At 37.8% G+C, this 17970-nt stretch overlaps 1 protein-coding gene across 2 annotated transcripts in view; it reads right to left on the bottom strand.

The window, feature by feature from the left end:
* angpt4 (angiopoietin 4) overlaps nucleotides 1–17970 on the bottom strand; it is a 259011-nt gene that overhangs the window by 94812 nt on the left and 146229 nt on the right. Inside the window, exon 1 of one of the 2 annotated variants that reach the window (XR_012408236.1) lies at nucleotides 4503–5115. Coding sequence is in view for 1 of the 2 variants with exons in the window: in XM_005166270.6 (XP_005166327.2) it covers nucleotides 4503–4913 (411 nt within the window). In the remaining variant the exon portion in view is untranslated. Of the gene's footprint in view, nucleotides 1–4502; nucleotides 5116–17970 lie in introns of those variants that run through there. The other variant, XM_005166270.6, reaches the window with a different exon arrangement.

The following is a 17970-nucleotide window of genomic DNA, read 5'->3' as shown; positions in this document are numbered from 1 at the left end:
AGCAAAGGACCTTGAGCCAGGAATCGAACTCAGGTCACCGTAAGCACTTCAGTGCGCTCTATGTAGGCATACAGTACCACTTGGCCAACATACATATTTTTGCAACACAGGCTCATTCTGAAAATGTAGTCCCGCAGACGTTTCTGGAGACCGCAAATTATGTAGCCAGAGGTACATATGGCTGCATTTCATTTTTTAAGCGGACGCTACGGGGCGATATGACACAGTTCCTTTTGAGAAAAAAAATAAAAACAAACGAGAAAACAACAGGGTGAGATTGTGATAAAATCCGAAAACAGGGTAAAAATCAGACAAGAGGTTTTCTTTTTTTGGACGGCTTTTGTAAACTGTTGGCTGGGTTTAGGGAAGTATAAGCGGGCAGGCGGGTCAATCTGTAAAATTGGTTGGGTTTAGGGAAGGAGAAGGGTGGGTCAGTTGAATGGCCGGTTACCCAGTCAATCATTCAGTCGGTCAACAGCGGCCTCTGGTGGGTTCTCGCGAGAACAGCGCGGGAGTGAACGGCACTTGAGAGAGGCATTTGAGATGCAAAAAAGCACACAGCAGCCTCTTGCGGATTCGCAAAAACGGCAAGAATACATACCTCCCCGGATGTATTTCACGGCCTCCAGAAACGTCCACGGGACAACGTTTTCAGAATGAGCCTGGGTTGTATTTTTGATATTTTGAGTCCTAATGGGGGGATTGTCATGAGAGATCAGGTTTGCGTTAAAGATCCGAACTTCCCATCACTACTGTGCATCTAATCTCAGAAAAAGCATTGCACACATATTTTGTACTTAGGGCTACTATCTTGTGGGCTGTCATATTAGTTTGAGGATGGGTAGATGGTAGATGATAGTGTTCATGTGTCCTCTGAATACATGTTTCAAAAACATATCTTTGGTTGAGTTTTTATTATACAAGGTGTATTCTGATGATTTTGAATCTTGCACCTAACAAATATACTTATTTACCAAATAAACAAATAAAAAACTAACACTGAAACTAATAACAACTAAACTAAAACTAAGCAATTTTAAAATATAGTAATTAATAAAAACTAGTAAATCTACCTCTAAAAACTAATCTAAATTTGAAAACAAAGGTCAAAACAAAATAAAACTAATAAAAAATCCAAAACTATTATAACCCTGTCTAGTGCTGCCAAAGAGAATGATGGGACGTGTAGTTTTGTTGCACAATTCTGTTGCCTCATAAAGTGACTAAATGAGTTTTCTGGCAAGCTTTTCCACTATTATTCATCATCAGAACTCCAAGTTATGCATCAGATGAGCATACGTTTTTTCTGGATAACTTTATTCTTTACTATCAGTACTTCAAAATATGCACTAGATAAATAATTTGCATACAGTATTTTTATAGTTTTATTTTAGCGTTATAGTGCTGCCACAGAAAATGATGGGAACTTTGCCTTGTAAAGCAACAAAATCAGTCTTTTCTGGGAAGCTTTTCCACTGTTCTTCATAATCAGTGTGCCAAATTGTGTACTAACAAAATTGCACCATTAACAATTTAACCTTAAATCTATTCAGTTAATACTAATTGCTTTAAAGATGTCTTTCTCCTTTAACTTGCAAATTAAATCTAAACCCATTTGATCCCAATTGTGACGGTCTTATTTTTTGGATAAAGATAAAAACAAACTGAGCAGAAAATAATTCTGACTACGATGTTAACCACTGATCACTTCTGTTGCTAAATACAGTGCTCACGATATATAAGTTCACCCCACACAAATCTATCTTTTAAATTCATATTTTTAATAGAAAGCTATACAATATTATATTTGTGCATATACATTATATTAGTTAGTACTGAAGCCAAATCTGGAGCTTGTCTAAAAAAATAGCTTATGATAACAGTCCAAAAACTCATATAGCCAAATGTATATGTTATTGAAAAATATTAAATACAAATTTAAAAAAGAGGAGAAAATCAAGAAGCAAAATTTTTTTTAAAATTTATTTGGAATATTGTAGGTTGTATTTTATTTTTTATATTTTGCTTGAATTTAATTGTATTATCTTTCAATTTTTAAATATGTTTGGTGACTAAATATTATTTTTTGTAAATGTATCTGTTTAATAAATCTGTTTTGTTTAAATGCACCAAAATACATTGCCTATAACCACTGAGAAATTGATCAAAAAAGGTGTACTCAATTATGCTGAGCACTGTATCAGACCAAATTTAAAACATACGTTTACACACCCTGATAAAGGAAGCATTAGATTTGTGTGTTGCTAAGGTTTAAGGAGTGAAATGCACACTTTTAATAATATCAGTTTGATAACAGTTTCCGTATGTTGCGATTGACATTAGGGCTGCACGATATAGGTAAAATCTGACATTGCAATGTTTTATTTTTCTGCAATAAATGTTGCTATATAGGATATTGTCATCAGATAACTTGAACAGCACTATTTGATAGTTTTCCAACAGTCTAACAGCCTTCAGGTACTGAAACTGAAAAATCACAGTGCAGAAAAATGCTTTTCTTACTTTCCTTTGTCTCATTTCAAGTCCAAATATCTAAAATAAAAAATTAAAAAAATGTATTCAAGTAAAAATACTGCTTTGTTTTTTTGACTTTTCTTCCCTTTTCAAGTTTTTACTTAAAACAAGCACAACTATCTGTCAGCGAGGCAAGCAAAACAATCTTGTTTTTGCTTTGAAATATTATTTTTCCTTTGATATTTAGACTAGAAACAAGACAATTTTTTGCATAAATCATATAAATTCTCCATAAATACATTAATTAAATACTATTCGGTACCTCTTGGTCAACTATAATTCAGACTCAACATTGTATATCTTGCGATGTGAATATTGCAGATGCACACATTGCGATATCGATGCTGAAACGATATATTTAACCCTAATACACGTGCATTTTCTGCTTATTTGCCTGGATTTCTGCTCTGTTGACTTTTGAAGTTGAAATTTCAACTCTTCAGTTTAATGAAGTGACTGGTAGAGACATTTAAGTAGTTTGAAACAATATATTGTATAAAAAAAACAATATATAGAGAAAAAAGCGTTTAAAATAGCTAAAAACTGCAAGTTTATTACTAAGTTTTTGTATTGCAATATACAACCCCAAACCCAGACAATATATCCCTTCAAACTATTATAGATATCAGTAAAAGTGACTTTTAATCACTTTTATAAATAAACTAAAAAAAACTATCATAAAATATATAAAACTGTTAATTCACAGATACATTTACAGTACTCATAATATGCTTAAAATGTGCTGAAACATTTTATAGCCATTGTATGCAACTCATAAATACAATCATTCCCAACATGTGTTAAAAAGCAAATTAAAATGATGATTCGCTCAAAAATGTAAATGCTCACCCTCAAGTGGTTCCAAACCATTATGGATTCCTTCTCTTGAACACAAAACAGGATGATTTAAAGAAACCCTCAAAACCTGGACCACTGACTTACAAAGTAAACAAAACAGACACTAAGGAAGTCAATAAAATTACAGCATTCCAGCATTCTTCAAAATATCCTCTTTTTTGTTTAACAGAAGAAAGTGATAAGTAAATAGACTCAGTTAAAATAGTTGGGTTAAAAATACCTCAACATATAACCCAACTACAATTTATTCTAGCACTTTCCCAACTATGGGTTATTTTAACCCAATGCATTGGGTTATTTTGATTAAATATATATATATATATTTTACATTCTGTTATTACTAATGCTGCTATTACTTGCACTATTATTAATTTTATAATTATGGCTGTGTAAAAAATAACATACAGTTTTTTTTTAAATGTTGAAAATGCTTTATATTCACTACATTTTAAGTTCCAGACACAGCGTTTTTATTACTTTAATATAGATCCACCACAAAGCGCACGTTTGCATCATCAATAATTAAGAGTGCAGGTGAAACGGATGGAAAAAACATGACATGGAGAGGCAATTTGATTAAAAAAAAACAACATTATTGTGTTAGAGCCTAAACGTTGTAATGCAAAAACAACATTATACACACGCATATTAATACAACTGTTCTGTGTCAGTTGTCAGTCAAAATTTTTATTAAATAAGACCCCAAAAAAGATTAAAAAAAAGTAACCCAACAAAGCACCAAATATTTATTCCAACTGGTTGAGTTATTAATAAAAAACCCAATAAAGTTCAAAATAACCCAACAAAGCACCAAATATTTATTCCAACTGGTTGAGTTATTAATAAATAACCCAATAAAGTTTAAAATAACCCAACAAAGCACCAAATATTTAACCCAACCGGTTGAGTTATTAATAAATAACCCAATAAAGTTTAAAATAACCCAACAAAGCACCAAATATTTCAACTCAAGCATTGGGTTAAATAAATAACTCAACATTTTTTAGAGTGAATGATGACAGAATCTTCATCTTTGAGTGAACTATCCCTTTAAAAGAGTAAGCGTGCCGCCGCCAGCCACCTGTGTCTGATTATGAAGTCATTCTCACCTTCTGCAGCCACTGCGTGTTGTTTTCCATGGCCGTCTCCAGATGCTGCAGCTTCTGAACGGACCACTCGCTGTCGGCCGGCGGGGAGTCTCGCTGCACCCCGTGGGTCCCGCTCATCTGCTCCTGACAGCTCTCCATCTCGGGCAGGATGAAGGTGTAGCTGCACTGTCCGTTTTGCACGCGGTGAAGCTTCCTCCGCCTTTCGCCACCACCGCCGCGTCTCCCTTGACCGTTCCCGTTTCCAGAGCTCGCCAGGTTGACCCACGCCAGCAGCAGCAGTGCCAAATGCCAACCGCTTCTGGCCAGCCTCATGACAGCAAAAACAGAGCCAAATGTCAATTCAGTAGATGGAGAAACACATGGTTGGAAGGAGATGAAGTTGCTGCGTTTCCTTCTTCGCGCTTGGTTTTCCTGAAAAAGACCTGGGGACTGAACACTGACCCTTGAGGTACCCCAAAACACACTCCCGCAATAGATAAGAAGGAGAAACTGAGACGTCTCAATGACTGTCCCAATCTGCAGGCTCTTAACACAAGAGAAAAGTAAACAGCAGAAGAGAAGTTTGCTTCCTATCCTGGAGCGGTGTGTATGTGTGTTTGTGTGTGAAATGAGTGGAGTGAGAGAGCTCTGTCCTCTTATCTGGGAGTGTGTGAAGGAGCGGGGGGAGGCTGAGGGAGGTCTATTAACACACGTTCTGTCTCTCGTCTCTTCCGCAGTGTTTCCTCACCCCCGCGGACATGCAGGAGGAGACAGAGAGAGAGAGAGAGAGAGAGAGTTTTCTTTGCATGGTCTGAAAAGTGATTGTGGGTAGGATTTTTCTTGTTAATGAACTTTAAATTCAGTCTAGATTGGTGAGATGTTGTCTTTGGTGTAATAAGCAAGGTTGTGGGCCATTTTGGAATGGATTTAGAATGCTCATCCATTCATGTTCTTTCTAGCTTAGTCCCTTTATTAATCAGGGGTGGCCACAGCGGAATGAACCGCCGACTTATCCAGCATATATTTTACGCAGTGGATGCCATTCCAGTTGCAACCCATCACTGGGAAACACCCATACACTCTTACATTCACACAAATATCCTACAGCCAATTTAGCCTATTCAATTCACCAACAGCGCATGTGTTTGGACTGTGGGGGAAACTGAAGCACACGGAGGAAACCCACACCAACACATAAAAATGCCAACTGACTTAGCCAGGGCTTGAACCAGCGACCTTCTTGATGGGAGCCGATCATGCTACCCACTGTGCCGCCGTGACGCCTTAATTTGAATGTTATAAAGTAGAATCAAAATGAGGGAATGAAGTTTCTATTGCAGTTTCTATGCAATTCCTGGAACTGTAATCATTTTTATTAGATTAGCAGTCAACACAGAATTTTACAAAAAACTTGTAGGGTTGTTTCATTTATTCATTCATTTTCCTTCAATTTAGTCCCTGATTATTAGGAGTCCCACACCAACACGGGGATAACATGCAAACTTCACACAGAAATGCCAACTGGCCCAGCTGAGACTCAAACCAGCGACCTTCTACCTACAATGCTAACCACAGAGTCACCATGCCACCAGGCTTGATTCAAAGTTCTGAAAATTTTTTTATTACCTTAAAGCTTTGTGGGCAAGGAGAATAAATAAATTAATGACTAATGAACTGATATTGACCTTATTCTAAAATGCGGAAGTGCGCCTGTTTTCGCGATTGTCTTAGAACTTCCGTTTCAGTCGCCTATGGGAGAAATGACAAGGAATAATAAACGGCAAAAAACGGTCAAACTACTTGCTCTACTAACAAATGATTGCATGACTATACAGACCAAGTAGAATAATATAACAAGGAAATATCAGTTTGCAACATCAAACAGCGAAACGAGCAGTTTTTAATGTCTAAAAAGGAATGGAAGTGAATGAGACCGGAAGTCTTGTGCCAAAAAGATTCAAATGGCAGCGCCCACTCGTCTGCGGAGAATAAGGTCAATAGAGAAGTATCGATAATTAAAATACTAAATAATTGTCATTTTAGAACTTAAACATTAGCCACTGTTTTTAAACCACTGGGTTTGGGTTCTGGTCTTAAAATTTTATTAAAAATAAATCAAGTCTGATTTTATTCCAGCCAAACTAAAATAAATAATAAGAAAAAAATTATAGAAAAAAATATCACAGATGGGCTAATAATTTAACTATATAAGAAACTATATATTCATTCATTCATTTTCTTTTCGGCTTAGTCCCTTTATTAATCCAGGGTTGTCACAGCGGAATAAACCAACTTACCCAGCATATGTTTTACACAGCGGATGCCCTTCCAACTGCAACCCATCTCTGGGAAACATCCATACACACTCATTCACAGTCATACACAACAGACAATTTAGCCTACCCAATTCACCTGTACCGCATGACTTTGGACTGTGGGGGAAACCGGAGCACCCGGAGGAAACCTACAGGAACAAGGGGAGAACATGCAAACTCCACACAGATACACCAACTAACCCAGCCACGGCTCGAACCATCGACCTTCTTGCTACCTACTGCCCCACTGCGTCGCCCTGAAAATATATGAAAAAAATATAATTTCCCAGAAAGCATTAACATTGTCTGATTTAAGTAAATTAGATCATGATTTAAACATAATTTGGGAAATATTAAAATAAAAAACTGAAAAATTTAAGTGGGGCTAATAATTCTCACTTCAACCACATATGACTGTTTACATTTATATGCTGAACCAGCATTTCATCACAGTACTCTAAAACATTTTCGTTAATTCTCATGTCTGTAGTCTATTTTTTTCATCTCCTTATTTAAGGTTTAGTAAAACAAGTTTAGTCAAAACAAAAGAAAAGACAAAGGTGTAGGATTTCTGACATGAAGTGAAAGACTTCTTTAGATATCTTCGATATGTCCACTGTTTAATAATCGTGCACAATACATACATATAATTGTGTAACTAAAACAAATACAGCTGATTTAATTGTTGTTTATCAAATCACACAACTGTGGTATACAGGATTACTTATCACACCACTGTATTTGTGACATTAAATACTGTGTGTTTCATTCTACAATACTTTTTGTTGTGTTACTATTTAAGTGTGTTCTTTTATTGCTCTGACAATGTAGCTCTGTTTTCTATGGTTCTGTTGACTTTGTTATTTGAACAACAGTGCAGTAGAGCTGTGTATAGTGTTAAGCAGAAGAAAAACCTGTACTGTATTTTATTTATCAAAGATTTTGTGCAGCTGTTATTTGTAAACAGCGAGGGAAACCCCAGTGTTTGAATTATATTTTGCTCAAAAATTGTTTAATAAAGTTTTAAAAAAGGCTTTAACTCTCCAGTAACCATTTATGGGAAAATACCGGACATATATCGTATACTGTCATTCCTCCTAAAAATACAGAGATATGATATTTTGCCATTATCGCCCAGCCCTAATATACATACATACATTGTGTGTGTGTGTATATATATATATATATATATATATATATATATATATATATATATATATATATATATATATATATATACACACACACACACACACACACACATATATATACACACATATATATATATATATATATATATATATATATATATATATACACATATACATATATATATATATACATATATATATATATATATATATATATATATATATATATATATATATATATATATATATATATATATATATATATATATATACACACACATACATATACACATACATACACACACACACACACACACACACACACACACACACACACACACACGTATACAGTTGAAGTCAGAATTATTAGCCCCGTTTATTTTTTTCTCCCATTTTCTGTTTAATGGAGAGAATATTTTTTTCTACACATTTCTAAACATAATAGTTTTAATGACTCATTTCTAATAACTGATTTATTTTATCTTTGCCATAATGACAGTAAATAATACTGACTAGATATTTTCAAGACGCTTCTATACAGCTTAGTGACATTTAAAAGCTTAATTAGGTTAATTAGGTTAACTAGGCAGGTTAGGGTAATTAGGAAAGTTATTGTATAATGACGGTTTGTTCTGTAGACTATCGAAAAAATCTAGCTTAAAGAGGCTAATAATTTTGACCTTATGGTTTTAAAAAAAAAATGAAAAACTGACTTTATTCTAGCCAAAATAAAACAAATTAGACGTTCTCCAGAAGAAAAAAAAAAATTAAACATATTGTGAAAACATCCTTGCTCTGTTAAACATCTTTTAGGACATAATTAAAAAAGAAAAAAAAATCAAAGGGGGCTATAATTCTGACTTCAACTGTATATTCTGCATGTATTTTTTAAATGAATATAAATAAATTTAAATTCCTATAAAGAAGAGAACTTCATTTCCCAGAATGCATTATCCTTATATTTCTTTTGACTGCATTAAAGTAAATACCTTATTTGGTCATTCCACTCTGAATCTAATTTCTACTTCCTGTGTAGCGTGGCCAATTAGATGTAAATTCACACACTAAAAAGATTTTCCAAATTCTTGCACAATCCTGCTTTTAAGACGGATAACAAATGTTCACGATACGTCCAAAATGTTTGACAGTAAGTTGATCTGTGGTCATTCAGAATAAAATCTACATATTTTAAGATGGGAAATGGGCATAAAATGTCATTTCAACTTGATGTACAATTACAGCTTCATCTTCAGATTACGTAAAAGCTTTTTTGCAGGCTTATTTCAGAAAGCAGGCTGATGCTCCTTTTCATGAGATTTTTGAATGCACTATGCCCCTTACCCACTTGTTTATTTTGACATAATTCTTATTTTGGTTCAGTTTGTGGTGAGGCTGTGCTCTTGGGGATTGAGGTCAAACTGACTGACTCTTTGCCCTGACTCAAATCATTCTCATGGGAAGCGTGCGAGAGAAAGCGCCAATGCCAGAATGATCCTCACGATCACTGGAACTTAAGGGCCCTTTTTTGAAGGTGAAACTTTACACGGAGCTATTCACCTTTCCTTGGGGAAAAGCTCAGCCGGATTGATCTGCTGTTTGTTTTCACACGTTGTGCATAGCTCTCCTTCACTCGAGGGTAGCTGTGTTTTATTGAGCCTCCAACTCAGTTTTATGTGAGGGGCTTGGCAGGATTGACACAGCGCTTTCAGGGTGCGGATCAAGGTTTGTTTCCAGCCTCTATGTAACTCTGACCCTTTGTAATTGCTATGGATCAACTATATTGTAATGGCTTTTAAATGTTATGGAGTTTAATAGAAGAAAACTGGGCGGCTGACATGCAGTGCAACATGCTAAAACTATTATTAATGCAATTTTTACTAGGTTTGACATTTTATGCATGCAGTTTATATGACATGTAATGCGCCAACTGTAGGAAAATGTGAGAAATATAATTTTATTATCACTATTGAATAATAAAAATAACTAGAATTGTACATTTCCTAAAGGAAATGTGAATGGGGTTTGCGTGGCAAATCGATGGGGTACAAAATGGTACTAAACTGGGCAATAGCACTGGAAAGGTAAGAAATGGTGGTTGCTAAGATGTTGCTAGGCGGTTGCTAGGGTGTCCTGAGTGGTTGCTAGGTGGTTGCTAGGGTGTTCTGAGTGGTTGCTAAGAGGTTGCTAAGGTGTTGCTAGGCGGTTGCTAGGGTGTTCTGAGTGGTTGCTAGATGGTTGCTAAGGTGTTGCTAGGTGGTTGCTAAGGTGTCCTAAGTGGTTGATAGGTGGTTGCTAAGGTGTTGCTAGGTGGTTGCTAGGGTATTCTAAGTGGTTGCTAAGGCGTTGCTAGGTGGTTGCTAGGGTATCCTAAGTGGTTGCTAGGTGGTTGCTAAGGTGTTGCTAGGCGGTTGCTAAGGTGTCCTAAGTGGTTGCTAGGTGGCTGCTAAGGTGTTGCTAGGTGGTTGCTAAGGTATTCTAAGTGGTTGCTAGGCGGTTGCTAGGGTGTCCTGAGTGGTTGCTAGGTGGTTGCTAAGGTGTTGCTAGGCGGTTGCTAGGGTTTCATGAGTGGTTGCTAGGTGGTTGCTAAGGTGTTGCTAGGTGGTTGCTAGGGTGTTCTGAGTGGTTGCTAGGTGGTTGCTAAGGTGTTGCTAGGCATTTGCTAGGGTGTCCTAAGTGGTTGCTAGGTGGTTGCTAAGGTGTTGCTTGGTGGTTGCTAGGGTATTCTGAGTGGTTGCTAAGGCGTTGCTACGCGGTTGCTAGGGTGTCCTAAGTGGTTGCTAGGTGGTTGCTAAGGTGTTGCTAGGTGGTTGCTAGGGTATTCTAAGTGGTTGCTAAGGCGTTGCTAGGCGGTTGCTAGGGTGTCCTGAGTGGTTGCTAGGCGGTTGCTAGGGTGTTCTGAGTGGTTGCTAGGTGGTTGCTAAGGTGTTGCTAGGCGGTTGCTAAGGTGTCCAAAGTGGTTGCTAGGTGGTTGCTAAGGTGTTGCTAGGTGGTTGCTAGGGTATTCTAAGTGGTTGCTAAGGCGTTGCTAGGCGGTTGCTAGGGTGTCCTGAGTGGTTGCTAGGCGGTTGCTAGGGTGTTCTGAGTGGTTGCTAGGTGGTTGCTAAGGTGTTGCTAGGCGGTTGCTAAGGTGTCCTAAGTGGTTGCTAGGTGGTTGCTAATGTGTTGCTAGGTGGTTGCTAGGGTATTCTGAGTGGTTGCTAAGGCGTTGCTAGGCGGTTGTTAGGGTGTCCTGCGTGGTCGCTAGGCCCTTACTAAGGCGTTACTAGGCGGTTGCTAGGTGGTTGCTAGGGTAATTTGGGTGGTTGCTAGGCAGTTGCTAGGATACCCTGGGTGGTTACTAGGCAAGCCTCACATACATGCCTGATGAAATAATTATACTTAGTAAGCATTTCTAGCAAGTTACAGTACTTGGCTAGTCAATATTAGCATGTAGCTAGTCAGCGCTAGCATGTGTAGCATATAGGAAGTTCCGTTTGCTAGCATGGGTCAAACAAGCCAATCCCCAAGTCTCTACGATGTTCCGATGCTGAGATATAGCTGTTGATGAACGGTTGCTAGGGTACTCTGTTTTGTTGCTATGGGCGAGGTTGCAGAGTGAACTTGAATGTCAAATGTCAAATGAGCCAACCCCCAAGTCAATAGGACACTGCTAAGCAAAGATATGCATGTAGACCAGTTACAATGGCAGTCTATGGGACCAGTTTGGGGGCGTGGCTTGTGAGCTTCATTATCATATTGAGATGCTCATTGGTTGTCTTAGTCAGATGAGCCAACCCCCAAGTCAATAGGACACTGCTAAGCAAAGATATGCATGTAGACCAGTTACAATGGCAGTCTATGGGACCAGTTTGGGGGCGTGGCTTGTGAGCTTCATTATCATATTGAAAAGCTCATTGGTTGTCTGAGTCCAATGAGCCAACCCCTAAGTCTATAGGACACTGTTATGCAAAGATATGCATGTAGAACAGTTAAAATGGCAGTGAATGGAACAGTTATTAAGGGTATTTAAATGGATTTGGGGGCGTGGCTTAAGAGCTTCATTATCATATTGAAAAGCTGATTGGTTGTCAGAGTCAAATGAGCCTTCCCCCAAGTCTGTATGACACTGCTATGCAAAGATATGCATCTAGCCTTATTATAATAGAAGTCTATGGGACCAGTTTGGGGGCGTGGCTTGTGAGCTTCATTATCATATAGTGATGCTGATTGGTTGCCTATGTCAAATGAGCCCACCCCCATTTCTCTATGACACTCCTATGTAATGTTATAGATGTTTGACCTTTATAATGGAAGTCAATGGGATGTGCAATGGGACGTCCCACCCCATGTTAAGTCAAAGGGGCAGTTATTAAGGGTCTTCAAATGGTTTGGGGGGGCGTGGCTTGTGAGCTTCAAAATCATATTGAGATGCTGATTGGTTGCCTCAGTCAAATAAGCCAACCCCTAAGTCTATGACACTGCTATGTAATGTGATTGACATGTGAGTCAAGAAATGAATGGGAGTCAATGGGCAATGTAAAGTCAATGGGGACCCCTTTGGGACGTCCTAGCACCCCAGGGGTACAACTTATACCCCTTTTCGGGGTATGTTCTCATGTAGGCTGCAAGCCCCTACAGATGTTGCGAATCCCATATTTCTACGAATTTCACACTTGGCGCTATAACGCGTTAAAGGTCGGCCCATTTCGCGGCGCGTTTAGTGCTCTTCTAGAAAAATGAATGGGAGTCAATGGGCCAATGTAAGTCAATGGGAGCACTTTGGGACGTCCTAGAGCCCCAGGGGTGCAACTTATACCCCCTTGCGGGGTATGTTCTCACTTAGGCTGCAACCCCCTACAGATGCTGTAAATCCCATATTTCTATGAATTTCACACTTGGCGCTATAATCTGTCAAAGTTGGGCGTAATGTTGAGTCAATGCGTTTTGGGGGGTGGTTTTGGGGCCCCTGCGGGGCCCCAAAACCACCCACCCCTTATAAAAGTCATAGCACACCATTCCCGATAAGACCGCACGATTTGAGGCCACTTTCAAGGGTCTGGGACGAAAGCTGCGGGACTAGTTACGCGCCGAAAAATAGGACGGAAGAAGGAAGAAGAAGAAGAAGAAGAAGAAGAAGAAGGAAGAAGAATAATAAACCAGGCACAATAGTAAGAATGGACTTTGCCTATGGCAAACCCCATTAATAATAACTAGATTCTTAAAGTTTGAGAACAAACTTTGAGGCTGGCTTGTGAAAGCCTGACGGTAATAGTTTATTTAGTTTAAACAGTTTTTAAAACTATGAAAAGATAGATAGATAGATAGATAGATAGATAGATTAGCATGTTATTAGCATGATTCTAGCATGAATTAGCATGTTTTTAACATGATTCTAGCATGAATTAGCATGTTACAACATGATTTTAGCGTAAATTAGCATGTTACTAGCATGATTTTAGCATGAATTAGCATGATTCTAGCATGAATTAGCATGTTGTTAGCATGATTCTAGCATGAATTAGCATGTTGTAAGCACGATTCTAGCATTAATTAGCATGTTACTAGCATGATTCTAGCATGAATTAGCATGTTGTTAGCATGATTCTAGCATGAATTAGCATGTTACTAGCATGATTTTAGCATGAATTAGCATGTTACTAGCATGATTCTAGCATGAATTAGCATGCTACTAGCATGAATTAGCATGTTGTTAGCATGATTCTAGCATGAATTAGCATGTTGTTAGCATGATTCTAGCATGAATTAGCATGTTACTAGCATGATTTTAGCATGAATTAGCATGTTACTAGCATGATTCTAGCATAAATTAGCATGTTGTTAGCATGATTCTAGCATGAATTAGCATGCTACTAGCATGATTCTAGCATGATTTAGCATGTTGTTAGCATGATTCTAGCATGAATTAGCATGTTACTAGCATGATTCTAGCATAAATTAGCATGTTACTAGCATGATTCTAGCATGAATTAGCATGCTACTAGCATGATTCTAGCATGAATTAGCATGTTGTTAGCATGATTTTAGCATGAATTAGCATGTTACTAGCATGATTCTAGCATAAATTAGCATGTTGTTAGCATGATTCTAGCATGAATTAGCATGTTGTTAGCATGATTCTAGCATGAATTAGCATGTTACTAGCATGATTCTAGCATGAATTAGCATGTTGTTAGCATGATTCTAGCATGAATTAGCATGTTACTAGCATGATTCTAGCATAAATTAGCATGTTGTTAGCATGATTCTAGCATAAATTAGCATGTTGTTAGCATGATTCTAGCATGAATTAGCATGTTGTTAGCATGATTCTAGCATGAATTAGCATGTTACTAGCATGATTCTAGCATGAATTAGCATGTTGTTAGCATGATTCTAGCATGAATTAGCATGTTACTAGCATGATTCTAACATAAATTAGCATGTTGTTAGCATGATTCTAGCATGAATTAGCATGTTACTAGCATGATTCTAGCATAAATTAGCATGTTACTAGCATGATTCTAGCATGAATTAGCATGCTACTAGCATGATTCTAGCATGAATTAGCATGTTGTTAGCATGATTCTAGCATGAATTAGCATGTTACTAGCATGATTCTAGCATGAATTAGCATGTTGTTAGCATGATTCTAACATCAATTTGAATGTTACTAGCATGATTCTAGCATGAATTAGCATGTGAATAGCATGATTCTAGCATGGATTAGCATGTTGTTAGCATGATTCTAGTATAAATTAGCATGTGACTAGCATGATTCTAGCATGAATTAGCATGTGACTAGCATGATTCTAGCATGAATTAGCATGTTGTTAGCATGATTCTAACATGAATTAGCATGTTACTAGCATGATTCTAGCATGAATTAGCATGTTGTTAGCATGATTCTAACATCAATTTGAATGTTACTAGCATGATTCTAGCATGAATTAGCATGTGAATAGCATGATTCTAGCATGGATTAGCATGTTGTTAGCATGATTCTAGTATAAATTAGCATGTGACTAGCATGATTCTAGCATGAATTAGCATGTGACTAGCATGATTCTAGCATGAATTAGCATGTAACTAGCATGTTTCTAGCATGAATTAGCATATTGTTAGCATGATAGATAGATAGATAGATAGATAGATAGATAGATAGATAGATAGATAGATAGAAAGATGTAGATAGATAGATAGAAAGATGTAGATAGATAGATAGATAGGTAGAGGTAGATAGATAGATAGATAGATAGATAGATAGATAGATAGATAGATAGATAGATAGATAGATAGATAGATAGATAGATAGATAGAAAGATGTAGATAGATAGATAGATAGATAGATAGATAGATAGATGGATGGTGTTTGAGCATGAGTCAAACAAGCCAACCCCCGCCTCTCTACGATGTTCTGATGCTGAGATATAGCTGGTGTCATATCGTTGCTAGGTTAGTCTGTTTTGTTGCTATGGAGTTGATTGACAGCTAAGACTGATGATGTATACAAGCTTCTTGCCAGTATGAACAGTTAAAAACAATCCCCATGTCTCTATCACACTGCAGCATGACAATATCAGTCTGAACCTCTTTAATGGCAGTCTATGGGACAGTTGCTAGGGTGCAGTATCTGGTTGTTAGGGTGTGGCTAGAAAGTTAAAAGGCCATCGGTGATTGGCTGCTGGCTAGACTGAGTTAAATGAGCTCAGCCATTAGTCTGTAGGACAGTTTGATGCAGAGTTATGAGCTCACAAAGTTTGATCCAATGTAAAGTCAATGAGAGTCTTTTGCAATGGAAGTCTATGGGACGGTTTCTAGGGTCCAAAAGTGGTTGCTAGGGCGTGGCCAGAAAGTTTAAAGGTGATCAGTCATTGGCAGATTGATGGTCTGAGTTAAATGAGCCTAGTTAGAAGTCTGTGTGACATTCTGACGCGGAGTTATGAGGTCGCAAAGTTTGATCCAATGTTACGTCTATGGGATTTTTCCGACGGTCCCGGGACGTTTTTCGGAAAACCGAAAGTCGGATCAGTCGGAAAAGATATAGCAACTCGAGTCAGAATAGTTCGGAGGTCTGACCCAAGTTTGATGGTCATAGCTTGAAAGGCCTAGGACGAGATAGAGTTTAATTTTTAGTCTCAGAAGAAGAATAATAATATAGAACTAGACAGTAAAGTTCGTCGAGACAAACTTTGAGGCTGGCTTGACAAAGCCTGTTGGTAATAGTTTATTTAGTTTAAAAACAGTTTGAAAAAGTATAAGTAGCATGTTATTAGCATGATTCTAGCATGCATTAGCATGATTCTAGCATGGATTAGCATGTTATTAGCATGAGTGTAGTACAAATTAGCATTTTATTTGCATGATTCTAGTATAAATTAGCATGTTATTAGCATGCTTCTAGCATGAATTAGCATGTTTCTAGCATGATTCTAGAATAAATTAGCATGTCACTAGCATGATTCCAGTATGAATTAGCATGCTACTAGCATGATTCTAGTATGAATTAGCATGTTACTAGCATGACTATAGCATGAATTAGCATGTTACTAGTATGATTCTAGCATGAATTAGCATGTTACTAGCATGATTCTAGCATGCATTAGCATGTTACTAACATGATTCTAATATGAATTAGCCTGTTACTATCATGAATTTAGTATGAATTAGCAGGTTATTAGCATGATTCTAGCATGAATTAGCATGATTCTAGTACGACTTAGCATGTTACTAGAATGATTCTAGCATGAATTAGCATGTTACTCGCATGATTCTAGCATGAATTAGCATGTTATTAGCATAATTATAGTATGAATTGGCATGTTACTAGCATGATTCTAGCATGAATTAGCATGTTACTAGTATGATTCTAGCATGAATTAGCATGTTACTAGCATGATTCTAGCATGCATTAGCATGTTACTAGCATGATTCTAGTATGAATTAGCCTGTTACTATCAAGAATCTAGTATGAATTAGCAGGTTATTAGCATGATTCTAGCATGAATTAGCATGATTCTAATATGAATTAGCATGTTACTAGAATGATTCTAGCATGAATTAGCATGTTACTCGCATGATTCTAGCATGAATTAGCATGTTATTAGCATGATTATAGTATGAATTAGCATGTTACTAGCATGATTTTAGCGTGAATTAGCATGTTATTAGCATGATTCTAGCATGCATTAGCATGTTACTAGCATAACTCTAGTATGAATTAGCATGTTATTAGCATGATTGTAGTATGAATTAGCATGTTACTAGCATGATTCTAGTAAGAATTAGCATGTCACATAGCATGCTTAGGTGGTTGCTAGGGTGTTCTGAGTGGTTGCTAAGTCATTGCAAGGCAGTTGCTAGGGTGTCCTGAGTGGTTGCTAGGTGGTTGCTAAGATGTTGCTAGGCGGTTGCTAGGGTGTTGCTAGGTGGTTGCTATGGTGTTCTGAGTGGTTGCTAGGTGGTTGCTAAGGCATTGCTAGGTGGTTGCCAGGGTGTTCTGAGTGGTTGATAGGTTGTTGCTAGGCAGTTGCTAGGGTGCTCTGATTGGTTGCTAGGTGGTTGCTAAGGTCTTGCTAGGCGGTTGCTAGGGTGCTCTGTGTAGTTGCTTAGATGTTGCTAGGTGGTTGCTAGGGTGTTCTGAGTGGTTGCTAAGGTGTTGCTAGGCGGTTGCTAGGGTGTTCTAAGTGGTTGCTAGGTTGTTGCTAAGGTGTTGTTAGGTGGTTGCTAGGGTGTTCTGAGTGGTTGCTAGGTGGTTGCTAAGGTGTTGCTAGGTGGTTGCTAAGGAGTCCTAAGTGGTTGCTAGGCGGTTGATAAGGTGTTGCTAGGTGGTTGCTAGGGTATTCTGAGTGGTTGCTAAGGCGTTGCTAGGCGGTTGCTAGGGTGTCCTGAGTGGTTGCTAGGTGGTTGCTAAGGTGTTGCTAGGTGGTTGCTAGGGTGTCCTGAGTGGTTGCTTGGTGGTTGCTAAGGCGTTGCTAGGCGGTTGCTAGGGTGTTCTGACTGGTTGCTAGGTGGTTGCTAAGGTGTTGCTAGGCGGTTGCTAAGGTG

Source organism: Danio rerio, chromosome 6 (genome assembly GCF_049306965.1).
Source record: "Danio rerio strain Tuebingen ecotype United States chromosome 6, GRCz12tu, whole genome shotgun sequence".
In the NCBI taxonomy this organism is placed as follows: domain Eukaryota; kingdom Metazoa; phylum Chordata; class Actinopteri; order Cypriniformes; family Danionidae; genus Danio; species Danio rerio.
Note: the sequence above shows the minus strand (reverse complement) of the source record. Positions and strands in the feature narration are given on the sequence as shown.